The following is a 20,931-nucleotide window of genomic DNA, read 5'->3' as shown; positions in this document are numbered from 1 at the left end:
CTCTCTCTGCAAGGAATCCCAAAGAGCTGTGCTCTGGTCAGAGTAACTCAGAGACTGGGAAAGAACTGGGAAGAAAGGGAGGGACAGGAAGCAAGGAAGTGAGTGGAACACATTCTGGAGCGAACTTCCATTTTGGTGAGAACAGAGATGGTGGTCCTCTGGGTAAACACCCAGAGAAGAGTCTTTAGTTAAGCATCTAGTTTTTGTTTAAAAAATAGACATACATTACACACAGCCTTAAATAGACATACATTCAGACTGATTACCTTCTCTTTTCAGCATTATTGAAGTAAAAATGTGAACTCTCAGCTATCTTTTGTATTAAGAAGAAAAAGGAAAACTGGCCAGTTTTTGTCTTCAACAGAGTTCTTTATCTATGTTCACTGCAATCTTGTCTTTTCTCACTTTGACAGAACACACATCTGGTACCTGGTGCGGTGCTTATTCACCAACAGTTCGGAAGAGAACTGGTTTATGGTTGGCACTGACACTGAACCCATCCTGAGGGCTCAACATGACAATTAAAGTTAATGTTCTCTGATTGTTCTTTTGTCTCCTGAAAGTTGACTAGATTGATATTTAAAGAAAATTAGTTTCTCAAGGGTGATGCATTAACCATCAGGATAATGATGATAAATGCAATTTTCTAAGGTTATTGAATTTGTCACTAGAGTGAGGGGGTAGTTCTCACCCACGTTATGTGTGTGTAGTGAGAGAGCTAGTGAGGAATGAATGAGTGTGTATGTGGGGGGGGGGACTTGGTTTGTCGTTGTTCTTAACTTCCCCCTCACCTCCCCCTCCCCCTTTCCCTGATATGGCTGCAGTGGCTGCTCCCTGGGCCATATGAAATGAGTGACAACAATGACATGGAGGTGGAAAGCTATGAAGAGCAACCTAGGTTTCAATCTGCAACTGCCAAACAGGCTCATCATAATGCACTGGAACAAAAACGTAGCGACTACATCAAAGACAGCTTTCAGAGTTTGTGGGACGCTGTTCCATCACTCCAAAGGACAGCAGACACCATGGGCCCAAATCCTAGACAAAGCCACAGAGTATATCCAGTATATGCAAAGGAAAAACTACACACACCAGCAAGATATTGAAGACCTCGAGGGGCAGAATGCTCTTCTGGAGCAGCAAGTCCGCGCACTGGAAAAGGCAAGATCAAGCGTCCAGCTGCAGACCAACTACCTCCCCTCAGACAATAGCCTCTACACCAATGCCAAGGGCAGCACCATCTCTGCCTTTAATGGAGGCTCACACTGCAGTTTGGAGTCAGAGCCCGAAGAGCCCCAAAGCAACAAGAAGCTCCAGATGGGGAACGCAGCAATACAAACTGTCCGTGTCCTCCATCGACTCACCCTACTTTCAAGTCATGCTCAGAACCCTCAGAAACATCTAAGGGACTCTTTTTTTTTCCCCCTCTCTCTCCCTTTTTATTTTTAATTTTATTTTTACATCGAAGCTCCTGGCCAACAGCTCTCATTTTCCTTCCCCATTTCCACCATTTTTTTTCAACGTTTGCCTTCAGGGATTCCTTGTTACTGTCGGGAATTTTTAAGCCCAAACACCCTAACTTGGCAGCTTTTTCTGTGGAGGACAAACAACTGGCTAGACCTCTGAGCACACTGTCCTGACCACCCACCAGCTCCTCCAGCCTTGCTGGGCACATGCCTGGAGGACTCCTGCCCGTTCCGTCTTTCCTCCCAGGCCACCCTCACCTCCATTCGATAGACTTTGTAAATCTGTGGACTTCTCTACTTTAAGAAGGTGACCGGTTTGAAGTAATCAGAATTAATCCCACCTTCTTTTTAATGATTTTTTTTTTCCTAAAAAGCTATTTATCAGTCTTATTGAAGGACCAGATCCTTGAAAAAGTTTGTGGTGGAAACGCAAGTGGGGACAGATTTGCAGCACAGAGACTTTGGCCTGTTTCACTTGTGCTTCTCTCAGCCAGCCTTAGGGAGGGCTGCGTGACATGTATGATGTTGGGGGGGGACAGTGGGCAGCAGTAAAGTGGTAGCTGCCAGGGGTGGGGTGGTGGTGTGGTAGTGGGTGGGATAAGAAGGAAGGATCTGGTCAGGTAGAGGTTCTGTATTGACAGCCAGTGATGATGCTTTAATATTTATTTCCTGCTACTGAATCTGAGTGAACTGTCCCTTTTTCTAATGACATCAGAATTGCAAAGCCACAGATTCATAAGGTAGTGCTCAAATCTTAAAAAAAAAAACAATTGTCACTAGTCATTAGTTCCTCTGATAAGATCCAATATTGGAAAGCTCTCTTTTTCAAAAGTTGTTTCCTTGCCATGCAAAACTGATTGCATGACTGACCTAAACTTTGAAGTGGTTATTTGCTTCTATTTAGAGGTGGATGGATAGCTTAGATTCTTAGTATATCACTCATCAGTATTTTCTTCATTTTCTCCATGGATAGAACATAAATCTTTTCACTGGCCAGTTTTGTATTGATCTCCACCTAATTCTTTGATCTACACCATCCATAGGTTTTTCTAAATCTTGGGAATGGCTAAATGTAATGTTTGTTGGATTGGATGGACTGAATTTACCACCAGCATTCAGAGTAAGATGCTCAGGTTTAGCATACATGGCCTGGCCTATTTTTGTGGGTTTGGGTTCTAATGACAGTTCACCTTTCAGATATTCCACACCGTTATTTTGGTCCACTAGGTTTATGTGGAACCGCTATGATGTTCTGCCTATTCACTGCTGGTGGTAAGGATGGAGAAAGGGTTTCCCCAGTTGTAGCCACTTGGTGTATCTTGGTGGAAGATGGTAGTCTCTGGTTTTCACGGATGATGAAACTTCCCTCGCTGGATGCTTATTATGGTAGGACAACTCCTGTCTTTTGGAAATAGAAACTGGTCCCCAGATTACTTGTTGTGTTGTGTTGTGATGTGATCTTCGTACAGGTTTGCCTACCCGACACTACCCCTTCCCCATCAGCCTCCCTGGTGTCTCTAGACCAGGTAAAGAAGTCTTACATCCAGGGCAGTAAGGAAAAGAGAGTCATTATTGGTGGAACTCCAGATCAATCTCCCTTGCTGGTTCTACCAGGTCTAACTGGGTGCTTTAGGCACAGTTCCCATTTAGTCCAGGAGAAGAATGGGCCTACTAGGAATGGCTTCTGTTCCTGGTTTGGGTATTGGGAAATGTCAGGTCTTGGTCACTTTCTTTTTTTGATAAGAGGATGTAAAACACCTTGGTACTCTGTTCCTCTCATCCCGGGATCCCAAACCAGTTTGCTGTTTTCCTAACAACTTTAAGAGATCTCCTTTTGTTGTCCCTTTCACTATTCCCAGGGTTTTTAGTTGAATTTAGCAGTGAGGATCAGGGAGAAATGGGTATCTGTCACATTGTGCTGCAACTGAGGTTTCAGTAAGTGTTAAGCCGCACAATAAGTTTCATAGTTTCTTTCTATAGATGCTCCTGAGATTCCTCCCTTGAAATGTAATTGCATGGAACATTAAAAATAAACTTCCAAAGATATTGGATATTATAGTATTATTGACATTACTTGTCTATAAAAGACCATATTCTAGGAAAGTCTAGAAAATTGAAGGTTATAACCTGGTGAAGGTAAACAGAGATAAGTGTGGAGCAGCCTCTCTGATTACTATCAAGAGAATGGCTATTGGGTTTCTTATCTCCTATAAATTAAAATATACCTTTTTATCCTGAACTCTTGAGACAGTTTCCTGATCAGGTGAATAGTACTGGCCTCAATATTTACATCACTGTACTAAAGACAGAAACAGCCTATTTATATTGTTAATTGTACTTAGGTGATCTTTTAACTTTTATCTTTTAATCCTTTAAAAATCATAATTTCTTACTATTTACCTCAAGTTCTCAATGCCTTAATGAAAGAATAGTTCTCCTATCCAGACATTTTTTCATCAAATAGAATGGTCAATCAGGTAGGCAGTCAATTAATTACCAAAAGTGTTAATTTTATCATGAGCCCTATTCACAGATCTCAAAGGAAATTATCCAGTATAAAAGTAGTATGCTTTGTTTCAAAATGTTTATCCTGGGCGCCTGGGTGGCTTACTTGGTTCAGTGGCTGCCTTCAGCTCAAGTCATGATCCCAGGGTCCTGGGATCGAGTCCCGCATTGGGCTCCTTGCTACACGGGGAGCCTGCTTCTCCCTCTGCCTGCCACTCCCCCTGCTTGTGCTTACTCTCTGTCTCTCTCTCCCTCTCTCTCTGACAAATAAATAAATAAAATCTCTTAAAAAATGTATATCTTTGAGGTAGCTGAAAACATTTTGCTATTTTGCAAATGAGCCAGGGTTCTTTTGTTGTTGTTGTTGTTCAAAGTCAGCTTTTCATCCTCTCATTTTTACCTACTTCAAGCAGAAGGTTTAGTATTATTTTACATAACACACCAGAAAGTTTAAGATAAATGTGATAGAGAGATGCAGAGGAGGCTGACATAGTTTCTAAAAGAAGAAACTATAAAGAAACTGGCTTCCATGTGGAGTTACTGAAATAACAAAAGATACTAGGTGTGAAAATAAAAAATACTGCAAATGTGTCAAGAAAATTTCAGTACTTTTTTTTTACACCTGAACTAGACAATTATAAAACTGAATTTAGGAAACACCAATATTAAAAAGGAATTTTAAAAGTAGCCCTATAAAATGGTCTAGATCAAATTTGGCAAATTTCACTTCATTCTCTTCATAATTTTAACTCAGTGCCTACCTAATCTTTTCCCTTTAACTTCCCTATTTCTAGATATCTTTAACCTGGCATATTGTATCATCATGACTAATTCTGTTCAAATGTTGAGCTCAGAAGACTCCAGAAAAGGGGAAGTGAATTAATATTTAATGATCATCTACTATGTACCAGAGATTGAACTCACCACTTTATATCTCCTCCTCCTTTATTATTATTGTTCACATTTTACAGTGATAACCATGACTCTCAGAGAGGTTAAGTAGTTACTCTTTGACCTCACAACTCAAAGTAGAAAATTTCAGATGAAAATCTAGTTCTATTTCCAAGACCATGCTTTTTTCATTAAACCATTCTATTTTCCATTATATCTGATCCTCAAATAACATCATTTACTTTCTTGTTCCTCAAAATTATTTTCTGGCCCTATTAACTGTTAAGTAATAAACAATTAAGTATTTGTGGAATTCACCTGTTGATAAGCATTGTATATTCATGATAGAATCTAAGATTAGTACACAGTTGTTTATTCCCATTTATTCACCTAACAAACATTTATTAAACATCTTTTAAATCACAGACATCATGTTGGGGACATAATAGGAAATCATATTAGCTCCATCCTACCATATTTCATTATGTACTATCAAAGCTAAATTTATCAACAAATAATGATAATAGTGAAGAAAGGCTTTAATTAAGAGATATAAGAAATGTTATTTGAGCACCACGAAAAGAAAAAAAATAATTATTAATTCTCAGTATATAGATGAGATGTCATGGAGAAGGTGACACTTGGGTTGAGTTTTGAAAGACGAATATGCATAGAATATAGGGAAAGGGTGATCCAGGGAGATGGGAAAATACGAGCCAAGTCACTAGAAACTAAATTACATGATGTATTCCAGAAACAGCAAATGACTTGTTGCTCCTAAGGCTGGAAAAGCATGAGAGAATGTGAAAGGGAAGAGACTGGAGAGATAAATTGTGAACAGATTATAAAGAGTGTCCTGTAACTGATGAATTATGATGACTTTAGATGAAGATTTTGAAGGATTTTAAGCAGAAGAATTTTATAATCATACCCATAGCTCCCTACTCTTATATATAGTAGCTCACATCCTAAGTGTTATGATACTTGAATCATCACATTGCAATGTTTTTACACTTACAATGAGTTAGCAAATATTTTCCTTCACAAAATAAATTAGTGAGGTGGTAAGGTTATCCTTTTAAGTCTTTCTCTCTCATTCATACATTTAGATGCTTTCCTTTTTTTCAGATTTTATTTATTTATTTGAGAGAGACAGAGATAGCAACAGAGATAGCAAGAAAGAGCACAAGTGGGGAGGAGAGGGAGAAGCAGGCTCCCACCGAGCAGGGAAGCTGGGAGCTCAATGTGGGGTTCAATCCCAGGACCCTGGGATCATGACCTGAGCCGAAGGCAGACGCTTTACCAACTGAGCCACCCAGGCGCCCCTCAGATATTCTTTCTTAAATGGAAGAATAAGAAATTAGAGTTAACTAGGTGTTGCACATGACTAGCAGTGTATTTGATCCAATCAACATTATTATTTGGAATCCTGAACAATGTGCCTCATATGTACATGACCAAACATTACTGTGGAGAAAACAAAAAAATAAAAGAACCAACCCAGTAGAATAGTGAAGATGGGAAACAGTAAATCAGAGGGGACCAAAGATTTTTATTAATAAATATAGTTTCCTAATCTCTACGTTTATTTGTGCCCTAACTGTGAAGTCCTTCTCCCTCTCCAAGGCAACAAGTGGATCCAGTTCTTCAGAGCTGGAGCAGGAAAGAAAGTTGCCAAGTCCTTGGCTATTGTTAGGGCATAGCAAGTACCATTTGACACTAGGGTCATGGAGCTACTTGGCAGTCACTCAAGCTCACAGATTGTCCAGTCTCCATCTGTAGATTTACCTTGAATATCCTACATTGCCTATATCCAGAATATGTATAAATTGTCCTTCCCATGACTTCAGAGAAGACAATCTTCTCTACTGTCAGTGGACAGCCATTATGGATCTGAGACATTGCTCAGTTCCCTCATTTAACCACCTCAGATGAACTGTGTGCCACCATCTACTCTGCTTCCATTTTGGAATAAAAATAGAATCTTGGACTCCTATCAATTAACTCATATGTTAGATGCGTCACATGGACCTGACTGAGGTGATGCTAGGCAAAATAAATTCAAAATCTTTTACTGAGTCAAGACAAAGTGAAACGCCCCTTTATCACCCTTCTTCCCAAACTCTACAACTATTTTTTTTTAAGATTTTATTTACTTATTTTGAGAGAGAGAGAATGAGAGAGAGAGCACATGACAGGGGGAAGGTCAGAGGGAGAAGCAGACTCCCTGCCGAGCAGGGAGCCTGATGCAGGACTCGATCCAAGGACTCCAGGATCATGACCTGAGCCGAAAGCAGTCGCTTAACCAACTGAGCCACCTAGGCGCCCTCTACAACTATTAAAATTACTTTTTATATGACCAGGAGGTCCTTTTTGCCTCTGAGCTTTCAAGTCCATAGCATGCATGATACAACTGTTCTGAATGTCATGGCCTGGATCCATTTTACAGTAGAGAGAATGAACTGTGGTAGTACTTGAAGGGGCATTTTCCTCTATTTTTAAATCCGTGTATATTTTATTAGCATTTTTACAAGTAAATAGATAGTAATTAGCACATAAAACTTTGGAGAGAAACTGTAAGGACCACTGGATATATTACAGAAATCAATTTTCTGATATAGTAAGTGATTGGCTGGTTATGGCACATTGATCTCTGGAAAGTTTCTCAAAAAAATGTGAAAGTTATTTACATTAGTGCTGTTTTAATGATGCTGCGAAAATAAAGGCATTCATTATGGAGCAATGAAGTGGAATTAACTTTTAAAGGGTAAATCCTTTTGTACCTTGATAAATAGGACTACATCATGGATGATTAGAGTTGAGAGGGACTATGGTGATCACAGGGGGCAGACTTTCAGCTCATAGGAGTGGCCACTGAGGTAGAGAGGACAGTGAAATGCTGAGGGGCGTGAACTATGAAACTGAACTATCAGACTATTTGATTTTATTCCAAACTAAATATATGTATAGCACAGAACAAGTGATTTAACCTCAATTTCTTTTCTCTATAATGGGGATTATTAATAATGGTGTGTAATTATTAAAGCAACTTTAGGGTTGCCAGATAAACTACAGGATACCAAATTACATTTGAGTTCAGATAAACAACAAATAATTTAAGTATGTCTCCAATATTGCATGGGGTATACCTATAATGAAAAAAAAAAGTTTATCTGAAATTCAGATATAATGGGCATCCAATATTTTTATTTGCTTAATCTGGCAACCTATGAGAATTTTGTGAAATAATGCATATAAAGTCCTTAAGGAAAAGTGCTAGGAATGCAACAATAGTGAATTCAATTAATACTATTTGTATTATTTTCCTTGTTATCTATCTGTTAAAATGAAGAATATAGTCTGGATTCATTGCTTTCCATAAGGCCACACTGCTATTCTATTACATTTTTTATAAATTATCTCCCACCTAGACTAAAATAGAGGCAAATTTCTATACAGCCAGCAACTTTGCTTGACCAGTAATCTGTACGAACCTAGGAAGTATAGAAACATCTTCCTATCAAACAGCTTGGAACAGAGTAATTAGAGCATTTATGCCCTATTTCCTCATTTTAGAAGATTATTCTAAATTCTAATGGTTCATTCCTTCCAGCACTATTTCATCTAATAGATTAATTATACAGAATTAGTATTGTGTTGAAATAGTAATATTTCCTGTTTGGGCTTTAAAGGGAAATTTAGCATGTAATCTTACTTAGCAAAAAATTATGTGAGGATAACGTATGTCAAAATACCTAGGATTGGAGATATAAATACAGATTACTAGAATAAGAAGAAGGTGAGTAGAAAGGACGGTAAAAAAAAAAAGAAACTGTTGAGAGGTGTGGATCAAGAAAGAGGTGTGGACTCTACCCTCCACTCTCCCCAACCTTGCAATGGCCATGAAAAAAATGGCCTGTGCGAGTCAAAAGGAAGAAGACTGACTGCTCTGTTTGGTCTCACTGTGGCATGAACTGAAGTTCTGGGAAATCTTACGTCCGGGGAAGACATGGGACTCCTGGCTAATGTGTCAATGTCATGAGGGAGAGGGAGAAGCTGTGCCATTTTATTTAACTTGAGTGCTTTAGTTACCCAAGGTACTTTAAATTACGGAAAAAAAGTACTAACTTTTGTGCAGAAGCTGGACTAAAACAAGTGGTCATTATATATTAAGTCCCTTTCCATTTCCTTTATTTTACATTATGAAGAGGAAACTCAGGGAAAACACTGTCCTATTAAATTAAATTTTTGTAATATTTCATCTAATATTTATAAACATGAACCATATTTGACACTCTCAGCTGTGTTTTTGTACATATTATTTCTCATAACCAAAAAATCCTTCTTATAGATTGTTTCTCCTGTTTCCAGATGAGAACATGAAGAATTGGCAATGTAACCAACCAGGTCAATATCACTCACTTGGTTAAGAACTGGCAGAGGCAGATTCAAACTCAGGACTGCCCCACTTCAAAGTCCATTCTTTTCCACTCTACCACCCAGTACTATCTTTATTTTGGCCAAGTGTTTTTAGCTTTTAAAAATTGTTTTAGCAAACTGATATGTGACCCAGAGAGAAGGAAGATTTTAATACTCCAGTAAAAGGCAAAACCATAACCCATGGATTTTCAATTACATGAACATACTACTTCCCATGATGTGGGATGTCTTCCTATGTGGTTGGCCTCACAGAAAGCCAATGAAAAGACAAGATAATGGCTAAATAGCCATTGCAATAACTTATTCCATAGAATTAAGCAACTAAGTTACATGTTAAGTAAGCAATATATACATACCACAAATTTCATACTGACTCATTTAGAAATATCTAAATAAAATGTAGCTACAAATATAAAAATAGGAAGAAAAAAGCAAGTGTTCTTATTGGACCATCTATTTGAAGAAGTCCTGGAATTTACATATAAAAATTGCTAGTAATTTTTTGCCCTTTTTACAGGTTTAATGATTTAAAAACTAGTAATTTTGTTATAATACAAAATATTTGGGTATTTATTTTAGCAACACTGATAACCTAATTTAATTTAAATTCATCAACTTATATTTCTACATTCATCATTATCATTCATACAATGAATATACAATTTTAATTAGAATTCAAAATATTTAAAGGATAACACTATCAAATAAATTTAAATGTAGAGATAGATATATATGAGACTATTTCTGGAGAAACTACTGACATACTCTTTAGAGTTGAACAATCGTACCAAATGGCCAGTTTTGCTGATAAGTCCTTTCCTATAAAATTAAGTATTTTATTGTCCTCAAATAATGGCAGAAGTGTTATGGTGCAGGTATAATCTTATCTCACTCAGCTCTAAAATTGCAGAGAATAAGGATAATAAAAGATTTGTTATAAGCTAGGAGATATTAATGTGATTTGATTAATTTACTGATATTAATTTACTTATCTAAGTCTCATATTTAAGGAAAGTAATGCTGATATAATATTTGTTCCACCTTCAAATTGAAATTATTTTTTAAACTACAGCTTGGTTTCACCAATGACTGATAAAAATGATCATATCCTGGTCCTTAAAAGGTTTTACTGAATGAAACTTTCTGCACACACCAACTGGACGGTTAAGCATTGCAAGAATACCTGGGTATTTCCCGTTACACCAATGAATGCAGTCCATCCATCACTGTCACAGCCACCTTTTTCCTTCAAATATGGGTGTGTGAAATCTGACTGTCTCTTCCTGGGGAAATTTTTCCACTGAAAGATGCATCACTTTAAAAGAAGGCATGGCAGTAATCTTCCAAGGGGGTTATCTTTATTCTTTCAAAGCTAGAAAGAGAGACTTCATGGAGGAAATGTTAACAAGCAAAACAAAGAGGTTACAAATATGATCACAAATCAATCACCCCTCACAACAAAAGGAACAAGCATGGAACATCAAATACAGACACCAGTTATAAAGCATTTTTGTTTAAAGGTGAAAGATATACCAATCTTAATATTTTCACAAGATTTCTGTCTACTACATGGAATAGAGCACACAGGTCTTTAGATGGCTGTCCCCATCCAACTGAGCTGGTACATGCAGTAGGAGAGCACTTCATTCGTTTCTCTATACTATTTAATCTACCATGAGCTCTCCTGATTCAGTTTCCCTGTAACTTTAAGTAATTTTAACTTTAAGAGAGTTGTAGGAAATAATTTAGGGGATGGCACAGAATATGTCTGTCCTTCATTTGATTGTTAATATTATATTTGGCATATGTCAGTGCGAAGAAAAGAGCTAAGAGCCTATTTAGCTGTGAATAATTCCACTACTGAGGTATTAAAATTGTCTGACTCCTTTCCTTCCCTTCCCTTTTCATCCTCTAAACCTTTGGTATTTTTGGAAAATTTCCTTCAAGAATGAATTGACCTGAATAAGCTAGAAGCTGGGAACAAGTTAAGCTGTAAAATAGTCTTTATGTACTTGATACCATCTTACTATTTCTTCCAAAAACTAAACAAAATTAATGCTATTCCCTTTTGTGTAACAATTCAATGATAAAATGAGATAACAGTGTATAAATAAATATAAGGGAGAACATATTATTTATATATTTTTTAAAGATTTTTTGTTTAGTTTGAGAGAGAGAGCAAGAGAGAGAGCATGAGCTGGGTCAGGGGCAGAGGGAGAAGCAGGCTCCCCACTGGGCAGGGAGCTGGATGCGGGGCTGGATCCTGGGACTCCAGGATCATGACCTGAGCCGAAAGCAGACACTTAAATGACTGAGCCACCGGGGCACCCCTATTATTTATATTTTTATTAAATGCTTTCTAAAACTTTCATTCTGGGGGTGCCTGGCTAGCTCAGTCAGAGGAGCACAGGACTCATGATCTCGGGGTCATGGGTTTGAGCCCACATTGGGTGTAGAGATAACTTAAATAAACTTATAATAAATAAACAAATAAACCCTTTGCTTTTAATTGTCAAATAAAATCTAGTAAGATTTGCATGTAAAATAACTCAAGTGGTTTGGGCACGTTTATTTTGTGAACTCAATGTAGCTTAATGGTGTCCTGATCTATCACTAGAGCTAAAGCCCTGATTTAAACATCCTTCCATGACTGTAAGAAATTATTGGAGATTAGTGAGCATCCGTAATTCCTGTCATCACCAGCCTCCACTCACCTTCATCAACACTTAAAGAGACCTCTTATCTTTACCTTTTTCCTTTCTAAGGTACTTCTGTGTCCTGTCACCATAGAAATAGAAAAGGAGTGGGTGTTAATAGTACTGTTTCTATAGAGACAGGAGGTATTGAATAGACTCCCTGGCTTTGTCCCTTGTCTCATGTTGTGAATTATTGGAAAGCCAAATGGATGTGCCTTCCATTGAGTGTTCTTTTACATAAAATTTTATAAAATGCTTTTATTTATTTTAACCTTTATACTTTTAATTCTAAAAGCATTGCTACATTTTTGTTTTTGTTTTTATTAGAGATCACCTGTCAAATTCAATGTTCTCTGGTGTGTTCTGCACTAAATTTCAAAGAATGTGTATTTTTATGAATGTATAATGAAACTATGAAATGTGTGTTAATGACAACTGTTTCCATACCAGTAAATCCCTTTACTCAGTTGCCACTTGCAACTACTTGCTGCCCTATAACTTGTCCAAATAAGCTAACATCTGGGTTTTGTTTTTCTAGAGGTTGTATTTTAGCTGCAAGCAGCACATTTAGGACCCTGGTCAGTGTGACTGGGTTCAAAGATCTCACTCAGATACAAAGCACAATTTGATCTACACTTGGAGGAATAACTTCGGGCTACAGATGCATCCATTAATAAGCAAGAAGGAAAGTGATGATAACCATGTACATGTAAGTGCTGTTTATACTCAGCATTCTATTATATCTTCCTTTCCTCCTTCCTTCCCTCCCTCCCTTCCTTTCCTTCTTCCTTTCTCATTCCTTCCTTCAATATCTCTCTTTATATACATCTCTCTCTCTCTCTCTCTCTATATATATATATATGTATATATACAGGGGACCCTTGAATAAAATAGGTTTGGACTGCACAGATTCAATTAATTATATGTGGACTTTTTTCAATACAGTATGGTACTGTAAATGTATTTTCTCTTCCTTAGAAAATAACACATATAACACATATTTTGTATGTCATAATTGACTGTTCATGTTACCAGTAAGGCTCCAGTCAACAGCCTAACAGTAGGCTATTAGTAGTTAAGTTTTTAGGGAGTCAAAAGTTATAAGACTTTTGACTGTGTGGGAGGTTCTCACCCCTAACCTCCATGTTGTTCAAGGGTCAACTGTATAATATAAATATATACATTAAAAAAAATTTAAACCCTATGGAGTAGGAAGGAATTCTTGACCTGATTTACACATAATTAAGACTCAAAGGGATTGAGCATATCCAACAAACACACAGTTAGTGAGTCATAGTCCCAACAGTTGTTCATTTATTAATTATTCAATATTTATTTAGGATTTATTACATGTCACTCTACTTCACGTTTGGAATGTATAATGAACAAAAGAGACAAGATGTCCTCATGGAGCATAAATTCTCACAGAGGGACACAGTAACAAGCAAAACACATAATAAATAAGTTACAAAGTATATTGGAAGAAGATAAATACAATGGGCAAGGAAGAAAGAACAGAGTGAAAGGGGCTTGAGTCCAAGGATGTAGGAGAGCAAGGAGCAGAATAAAATGGAAAGTCAAGGTAGTAGCCATAGAGAAATTGAGATCTGAGCCCACTTGAAAGAGACCTGGCTGACTCTAAAGCCCATCTGCTTTCTTTCATTACAGCCACTTCCCCAATAGGCATTGGTTCATTTCCAGTCAAAGTCTGATATTATTCATCTGAGGTCAAACTGATAATAATAGATAATGAAACAATTTAGAATCATAGACTGGGTGGTACTTTTCTAATTCAATGTTTAAAAACTATTGGGGGGGGGCACCTGGGCGGCTCAGTCGGTGAAGAGTCTGCCTTTGGCTCAGGTCATGATCCCAGGGTCCTGGGATCAAGCGCTACATGGGGCTCCCTGCTGAGCAGGGAGTCTACTTCTCCCTCTCCCTCTGCCTGCCACACCCCCGGCTTGTGCTCCTTCTGTCTCTCTGTCAAATAAATAAATACAATCTTCAAAAAAAAAAAAATAAATAAAAACTATTGGGGGATTAAAAAGCTTATCTGTAAACTTCATAGAGACATGGCAGGATTGTCTAACCTTTCTCAAATTCTGACATCAAAATTCAGTGTGACAACATAATCTTGAAAAATTATAGTTTCTCCTTGGGAGAATTTTGGGAAGAATCCGTTTTTCCCCAAGGCATTATGTAGCCTGGTCTCCAAAAACTCACTGCTTTTACCTCTCCTCTGAGTTTTGGTATTTCTCTGCACACACAATGATGGCAAACTCTCAGTTCCACCTTAGGGATTCTCTCTGTCCTCCCCGCCTCCTGAGGTTGAGTGCTATTCTGTATCCCAGTAGCACTGTGTCTGTTTTATTTTTTCTTGGCACTAAGTGTGTCGTGACTGAAATTGGGTATACTTGTCTCTCTTCTTCTTGTCTCAGATTGTCAGCTACTTAAAATGAAGGCCCATGCCCAAATTATTTATGATATATAATGTATCTATGTCAGTACTTGTGCACAATAAATGCTCAGTAGCACTTAATTATGAAAACATAAGATAAAATTTAAAAAGGAGCAAATGAGAATTTATCCAAAGGGTAACACCTGACCTAGATTTTGATATTGTTGACATCAATTCTTTTATCCTGATACCCCTAGCCTTATTCAGACATTGTTTTCATGTTTGGTCATTCCCAGAGTTAAGGTTACATTATAGCTTCCCTAGTGTTGTAATTTTATAACTCATGTGTATACAATTGCATAATATTGATTTGTCCATATCTACTGAAGGAAATAGCACTTTAGTAAAGGTTAAAATATAATTGAAATAACATTAATGACAAAATCACTTCCATGTACTTCTGAATATATTGTGTATGAAAGCCAAGCGTTCAGATTTTTGAATCACACTGTAGAAGGAGTAAACCAATTTCTTATAGTACTGCAATTATGGAAGTACTATTTTTTTAGCTTTTCTACTTTTTAAATACACATATAGTTTTGTATTATTGAGAAAGAACAGGTCTTAACAAACTGAGGGTTGCTGGAGTGGTGGGGGTGGGAGGGATGGGGTGGCTGGGTGATAGACATTGGGGAGGGTGTATGCTATGGTGAGCGCTGTGAATTGTGTAAGACTGTTGAATCACAGACCTGTACCTCTGAAACAAATAATACATTATATGTTAAAAAAAAAAAGAATACAGTAGGAAGGGAAAAATGAACAGGGGGTGAAATCGGAGGAGGAAATGAACCATGACAGAGTATGGACTCTGAGAAACAAACTGAGGGTTCTAGAGGGGAGGGAGGTGGGGGGATGGGTTAGCCTGGTGATGGGTATTAAAGAGGGCACGTTCTGCATGGAGCACTGGGTGTTATACGCAAACAATGAATCATGGAACACTACATCAAAAACTAATGATGTACTGTATGGTGATTAACATAATAAAATTTAAAAACTGTAAAAAAATAAAAAAAATTTAAGTTAAGCACCATACCCATTTTCAAAACAAAACTTCATACAGTGTTCATAGATTTAAGCTAACTGATGCTTTTATAACTTATACTTTAACAGAAGTCATCTAATCTGATGTGATTGGAACTTTGTGTAGTTGGTCAGGTAATTAAAAAAGAACAACAAACAACAAACCACCCAAACAAACATCAGTTAAAACAAGAGACATTTTTTTAAAATACACAATAATTATACATTAAATAAGGAATATAAAAGAACAATTATTAACTATTTTTTTTAAAGATTTTATTTGTTTATTTGACAGAGACACAGAGAGAGAGGGAACACAAGCAGGCGGAGTGGGAGAGGGAGAAGCAGGCTCCCTGGGGAGCCCGATGTGGGGCTCCATCCCAGGACCCTGGGATCATGACCTGAGCCGAAGGCAGACGCCTAACGACTGAGCCACCCAGGCACCCCATTTATTAACTATTTTTTAAAAAGGATAGAGGCATAGAAGCTTACTGGAAAGTATCTACTAGAAGCCAGCATTTCAGGCAGAATAGATGGATCTGCCAATATGTTTTTATTTTTTATTTATTTTTTTAAAGATCTTATTATTTTTTGACGAAGAGAGGGACAGCGAGGGAGGGAACACAAGCAAGGGGAGTGGGAGAGGGAGAAGCAGGCTTCTCACAGAGCAGGGAGCCCGATGCGGGGCTCCATCCCAGGACCCTGGGATCACGACCTGAGTGGAAGGCAGACGCTTAACTACTGAGCCACCCAGGCGCCCCTGCCAATATGTTTTTAGACAAAAGAGAGATTTCTATGACCATCAGTAAATCATAGAACAGAGAGGAGATAACTGTATTATATTAATGACTAACTACATTTTAAAACTAGGTAATTTTTAATTTGTAACCATATTATTTCTGGCATGAAATGTTTCAACGTTAAAACCCTAATGTGCTATAGCCACGGAATATGCTTACTGGTACAACATGTCTTCTTCATTGGTTTGGCCCAACCAGTGGTGCATTTTTGGCTCAGACTTCTTCTGAAATATACTTTCCCCACAATTTTCCTGGTAATTACAGCAGGAAGAGGGTGCACAGGAGGACGAAATAAAACCTGCCCAGTGCTATACCACACCTAGAGGTAGCAAAATTCTGTAGCAGTTGTTGCTGACTGTATTGGACACAAAGGATCTATACAACTTCTGGGAAATTAAGAATAAAAACAGAAAAATATAACAATAGATTTTTTTTTTACTTGAAGTATCAACTTTTTGCAGCCATGAACCTACTTCTCTGCAAAGCAAAAAGCCACCTCCAGATAAAACATAGCAGGCCCAAAACGCCATGCAACACAGAAAATAATAAACAAAACCCAAAACCAGGAGAAGAGGAATTTAGATGGAACAAGAACAAAAACAATTTGCTTAAAATAAAAACAATCAACTAGCTACATATTTCTCTATTCCCCGGGAATAGGAAAGTTATTTAGTGAAACAAAGTAAGGTTAACGGTGGAACCCTATCGCACTATATTTGTAGTTTCCCAACACACATTTTTATGTTTAAGTTTATGGCTTGTAAACTGTATGTCACTCTCACTATTTAAAATGTGCTTAGTTACTTTCAATTAATCCCCTTGTAGCTTTACAAAGCCTTAAGCTAAAGCAGTTTTCACTGATCACAAATGAGGTTCTCATCAGCACCCCAACATCCAGAATGGTGCCCAGAAGGACTTGAAGCTTACAGAAAGGTTTTGGGAAACAAGCATTTCACAAAGCTTATCAAAATATGGGTGGGACACACGTGTTTTCTAATGACTTCTATTTATTTTCTTCTAACAGACCTTATATAGAGTCAAGCTTAACCAATAAATAAACTTTAGTTTCCTTCTCTATAAAATGGGTAGAGTAATAGACACTCCAATATATGACTGAGGTTTAGTTTTTTTTCTGGACAAAAGTGTCCTAATTTGGATAATATATGGTAACTCTGTGATTAGGAGGAGAAAAAATAACCTTGCAAATGGCTTTAGTTTTCAAATATCCTCTTTCCATGGGAATTAAATAAATATGTATTGGTTATTTTTTCTATACTGAAATACTGCCAAGATCCAAACACAAATAACATTTCTTTACATATGTGTTACCTACGTAGTGTTTAAATGCTTAATAGGACCTAATATGTGCACAAGGTGAACTATAACATCACCTACCCACAAGGTGCTCTGTACCCTAATAGGCAGTCTGCCATTTGTCACTGTCATTTGGCAAGCAAGGTTTCCACAACTAGTAAGAGAAACAACACTTAGACATCTGGTCTGTTCTATTCAAACTGTACTACAAATACTTTTGACTATATTCACAACAGCAATAATAGATAGAGTTATATAGCACTTGTCTTGAGGATAAATTGCTTCAATTATTTTATTCTCAGAAACAATAAGAGTCACTCTGATGATATTAGGCAGTTACAAAAAACAACATCATTTTCACTCTTCAGGTTATTTCACCAATCATAGCGGACTTCTCACAATGCAATTTTACAAAGGTAGTCCTAAAGACTTAATGTTTTTCTTTTTGTAGAATATCTGGTCACTTTTGTTTGTACCTCATTTATGAGATACATGTCCTTTAATGAGATGTATATCCTAGCATTTTTCTCAAAAGGAAACTGCATGTGTGTGTATAGCAAATTTTTTATACTAATATTTTGAGTGGGTTAGTGTTATCTAACTTGCTCTATCCCCAAAAAATGTTTTGTGGAGATTCTTATCTTAAGTATTTCCTACAATAAAGCTAAACATCAACATAGGCCACAATGTATGTATTCCTGTGTCTTTGTTTCGTCAAAAAACAGAGGGTAGGTTTTAAAAAGCAGATGAATGACAAATGTTTCCAGTGGATTCCATAGGCCCAGTCTACAGCACTATACTGAACTGAAGCACCATAATATGCTAAATGGTTATGGAGACTTCACGTTTGCAGTGTGATGTGTGCAATATAAACTTTTTTTCATTTTAATATCCACTCCTATGACAAGCAAAACTGACATTTGCCGGTCTCTATTGCTCACAGAGATGAATACTCTAAATCAAAATGAACAAACACATGGTTTTACCACAGATTCTTTAGCTAAGATTGTCTATGTGATTTGCATTAATCATTTGAATTCAGTTTAATTTGTATTTTTTCTCTACTAACCAAGATATTAATATTCCCTTTAGCTTGAACTAGTTTTATATAGCTTTCTTCCTGACCCTAGGCCCTGACCTCTCTTTTTTTAGAGCATTTACCTTACCTTAGTAACTTGTAAATTCTCCTGCCCCCTTGAAATATAATCTCAAAAATATTTTTAAAAGCTATTTGCCAGTGTTCTTTGAGTAAGTCCAATTAGCAAATACAGGCTGCCTACCATCCCCCACTCCAGCTCTTAAAAATTCTCCAGTCTTTTTTTCAGTAGAGTTGAGCTCAGAATGAGTTCTAGCCTGTCTCCCTCTTGTAATATTCTTTTTCTTTTTTTTTTTAATTTTATTTATTTATTTGACAGAGAGAGACACAGCGAGAGCAGGAAGACAAGCAGGGGGAGTGGAAGAGGGAGAAGCGGGTTTCCCGTGGAGCAGGGAGCCCGATGCGGGGCTCCATCCCAGGACCCTGGATGACCTGAGCCAAAGGCAGACGCTTAACAACTGAGCTTCCCAGGTGCCCCACTTTTTAATATTCTTGAATAAAGTCTTCCTTGTCTAATTTTACTATCTGGGTTGATGTATTTCACATAATAATTCACATAACTAAAAATACAGGTCATTTATCTTTTAAGACTTCAGCAAGTTAGCCACCTCACTGTGTCTATCCCAAAGCAGACCTTCAGAAACCATTTGTTGAGAGGACAACTAAGCACTTCTATGTAGGGCCAATTTTGTAATGTAATGACCACGCTGAAGCATGTCAAATGAATTCTTCAAGTGTGTTCAATTAATAGCACTATTTAGGATGAGTTACTCTTTGGCCGGAACTGAAGATTTTTATATAAACAGAAGACTGATTTTGCAACAACTGTACTTATAACTTAATACAAATTGAAGAGTGTTTAATGAATTTGATTCTGTGACTAAACATTTTATTCACTGAATTGAAAATAAAGTGTCTCAATTCCTTGTTGTTCTTTCTTATGATTTCCAGTCAGTACAATGTTTACGCTTTATCTGGTGTGGTATTTGCTTTCATCTGAGGACTGTCAAGGGCCCGGTCCACTTCTCTTCATAAGCACAGAATTTGAAAACAAATCGTTAGACGACACCACCTTGAGTAGGTTGAAAACAAAGCACTCCTGTGCATGCATTCAATTGACTTCCAGCTCAGAACAAAAAAGTAGATCTCAGTAGCCGCTTTGTAAAAGCCTTCTATTTCAGTTTCTTTGTGTTCAGCTCTTTGCCATAGAATGAATCCACTTGGAATACTTCACAACAAATGGAGTCAGGAGAAGGAAGGCAAATGAGGATTCCTTTTATTCCAATGAAATAAAGCATCCATAATCCTCTTAAAGATAATTTTTGTAAATATGCCTATTTCCTCAAAGTAGCACTGCTTTCCTTATACATTTATTTGATTATAATTTAACTAATGAATATGATCATGATTATTTCTGGCCCTGAAGTTTCTCTGATTGGGCTGGAACAGCATTTTACTTCATGTTGAGAAATAATTGGCTCCAAAAATGAAACAAAAAGAGAAAATGCTTTTTAGGTTAATATATCCACTTGGTAAACATTTTCTGAAACGAGATGAGAAGTCATTGAAACACTTCTAATTACCTTCTTTTAAAGTAGGTATTTTGGTGAGACCTCATGTCATCATTTTTATTTAATTATGAAGGCCTTTTAACCTTTGTTTTATGGTAGTATTATAATTTGATGTCTTTAAAATTTGAATGAATCTTCCTTTACACTGACAGATACTTGTGTAGTAGGGACAAAATGTATTTCAACAAAGGCAGTATTCCCCTTTGAGAATCCTATTGTTTGCTTATACAAAATACAATCCTATGTTCCCTTCTGAAAAGCAGAGTTTGAGTGAGATTGGGGGATGAATCTGCATAATATCTAAAAGTACTGCAACTCCCTGGTTGAAGATTATTACGTCAAACAATTTTTCCTCCACAGACTGGGCTTCCACATGTGCAAAAGATGCCTGTGCTACAGAAAAAGTGGCTAGTAAGGAACATTTGTGGAAAAAGATCTAAAGCAATGATCTACTATTATTTTTACCTTTTTTCTTCAGGTGAAGTTTTCTTCAACATCATATTCTGGCATTTAGGGAAATAAATGAGGAACAGTTTATGATTGGGCTGAGCAGTCGAGAGGGAAGAGTAGCATGCTATTTGAGGTCAGTATGGCTTCAAAGTTAAAGGTGCTAAGCCAGATCACGACAGATTTTGAACAGGAAACATTTCATGGAGATTTGGGAAACACAGAAG

The 20,931-nt window shown here is 37.1% G+C and overlaps 1 protein-coding gene across 1 annotated transcript; it reads left to right on the top strand.

Annotated features, from left to right (window-relative positions):
• Window positions 1-848: 848 nt before the first annotated feature.
• On the top strand, window positions 849-20,697 carry LOC112819873 (uncharacterized). Its single transcript, XM_073887391.1, is given in 6 exon segments — window positions 849-1,010; window positions 1,012-1,375; window positions 2,694-2,852; window positions 2,936-2,992; window positions 19,638-19,763; window positions 20,618-20,697. Coding segments are annotated over 6 exon segments (948 nt in total).
• Window positions 20,698-20,931: the final 234 nt, after the last annotated feature.

The sequence above is a fragment of the Callorhinus ursinus genome, unplaced genomic scaffold (genome assembly GCF_003265705.2).
Source record: "Callorhinus ursinus isolate GAN/ISIS: 27379988/994484 unplaced genomic scaffold, GSC_fseal_2.0 scaffold3, whole genome shotgun sequence".
Taxonomy (NCBI): domain Eukaryota; kingdom Metazoa; phylum Chordata; class Mammalia; order Carnivora; family Otariidae; genus Callorhinus; species Callorhinus ursinus.
Note: the sequence above shows the minus strand (reverse complement) of the source record. Positions and strands in the feature narration are given on the sequence as shown.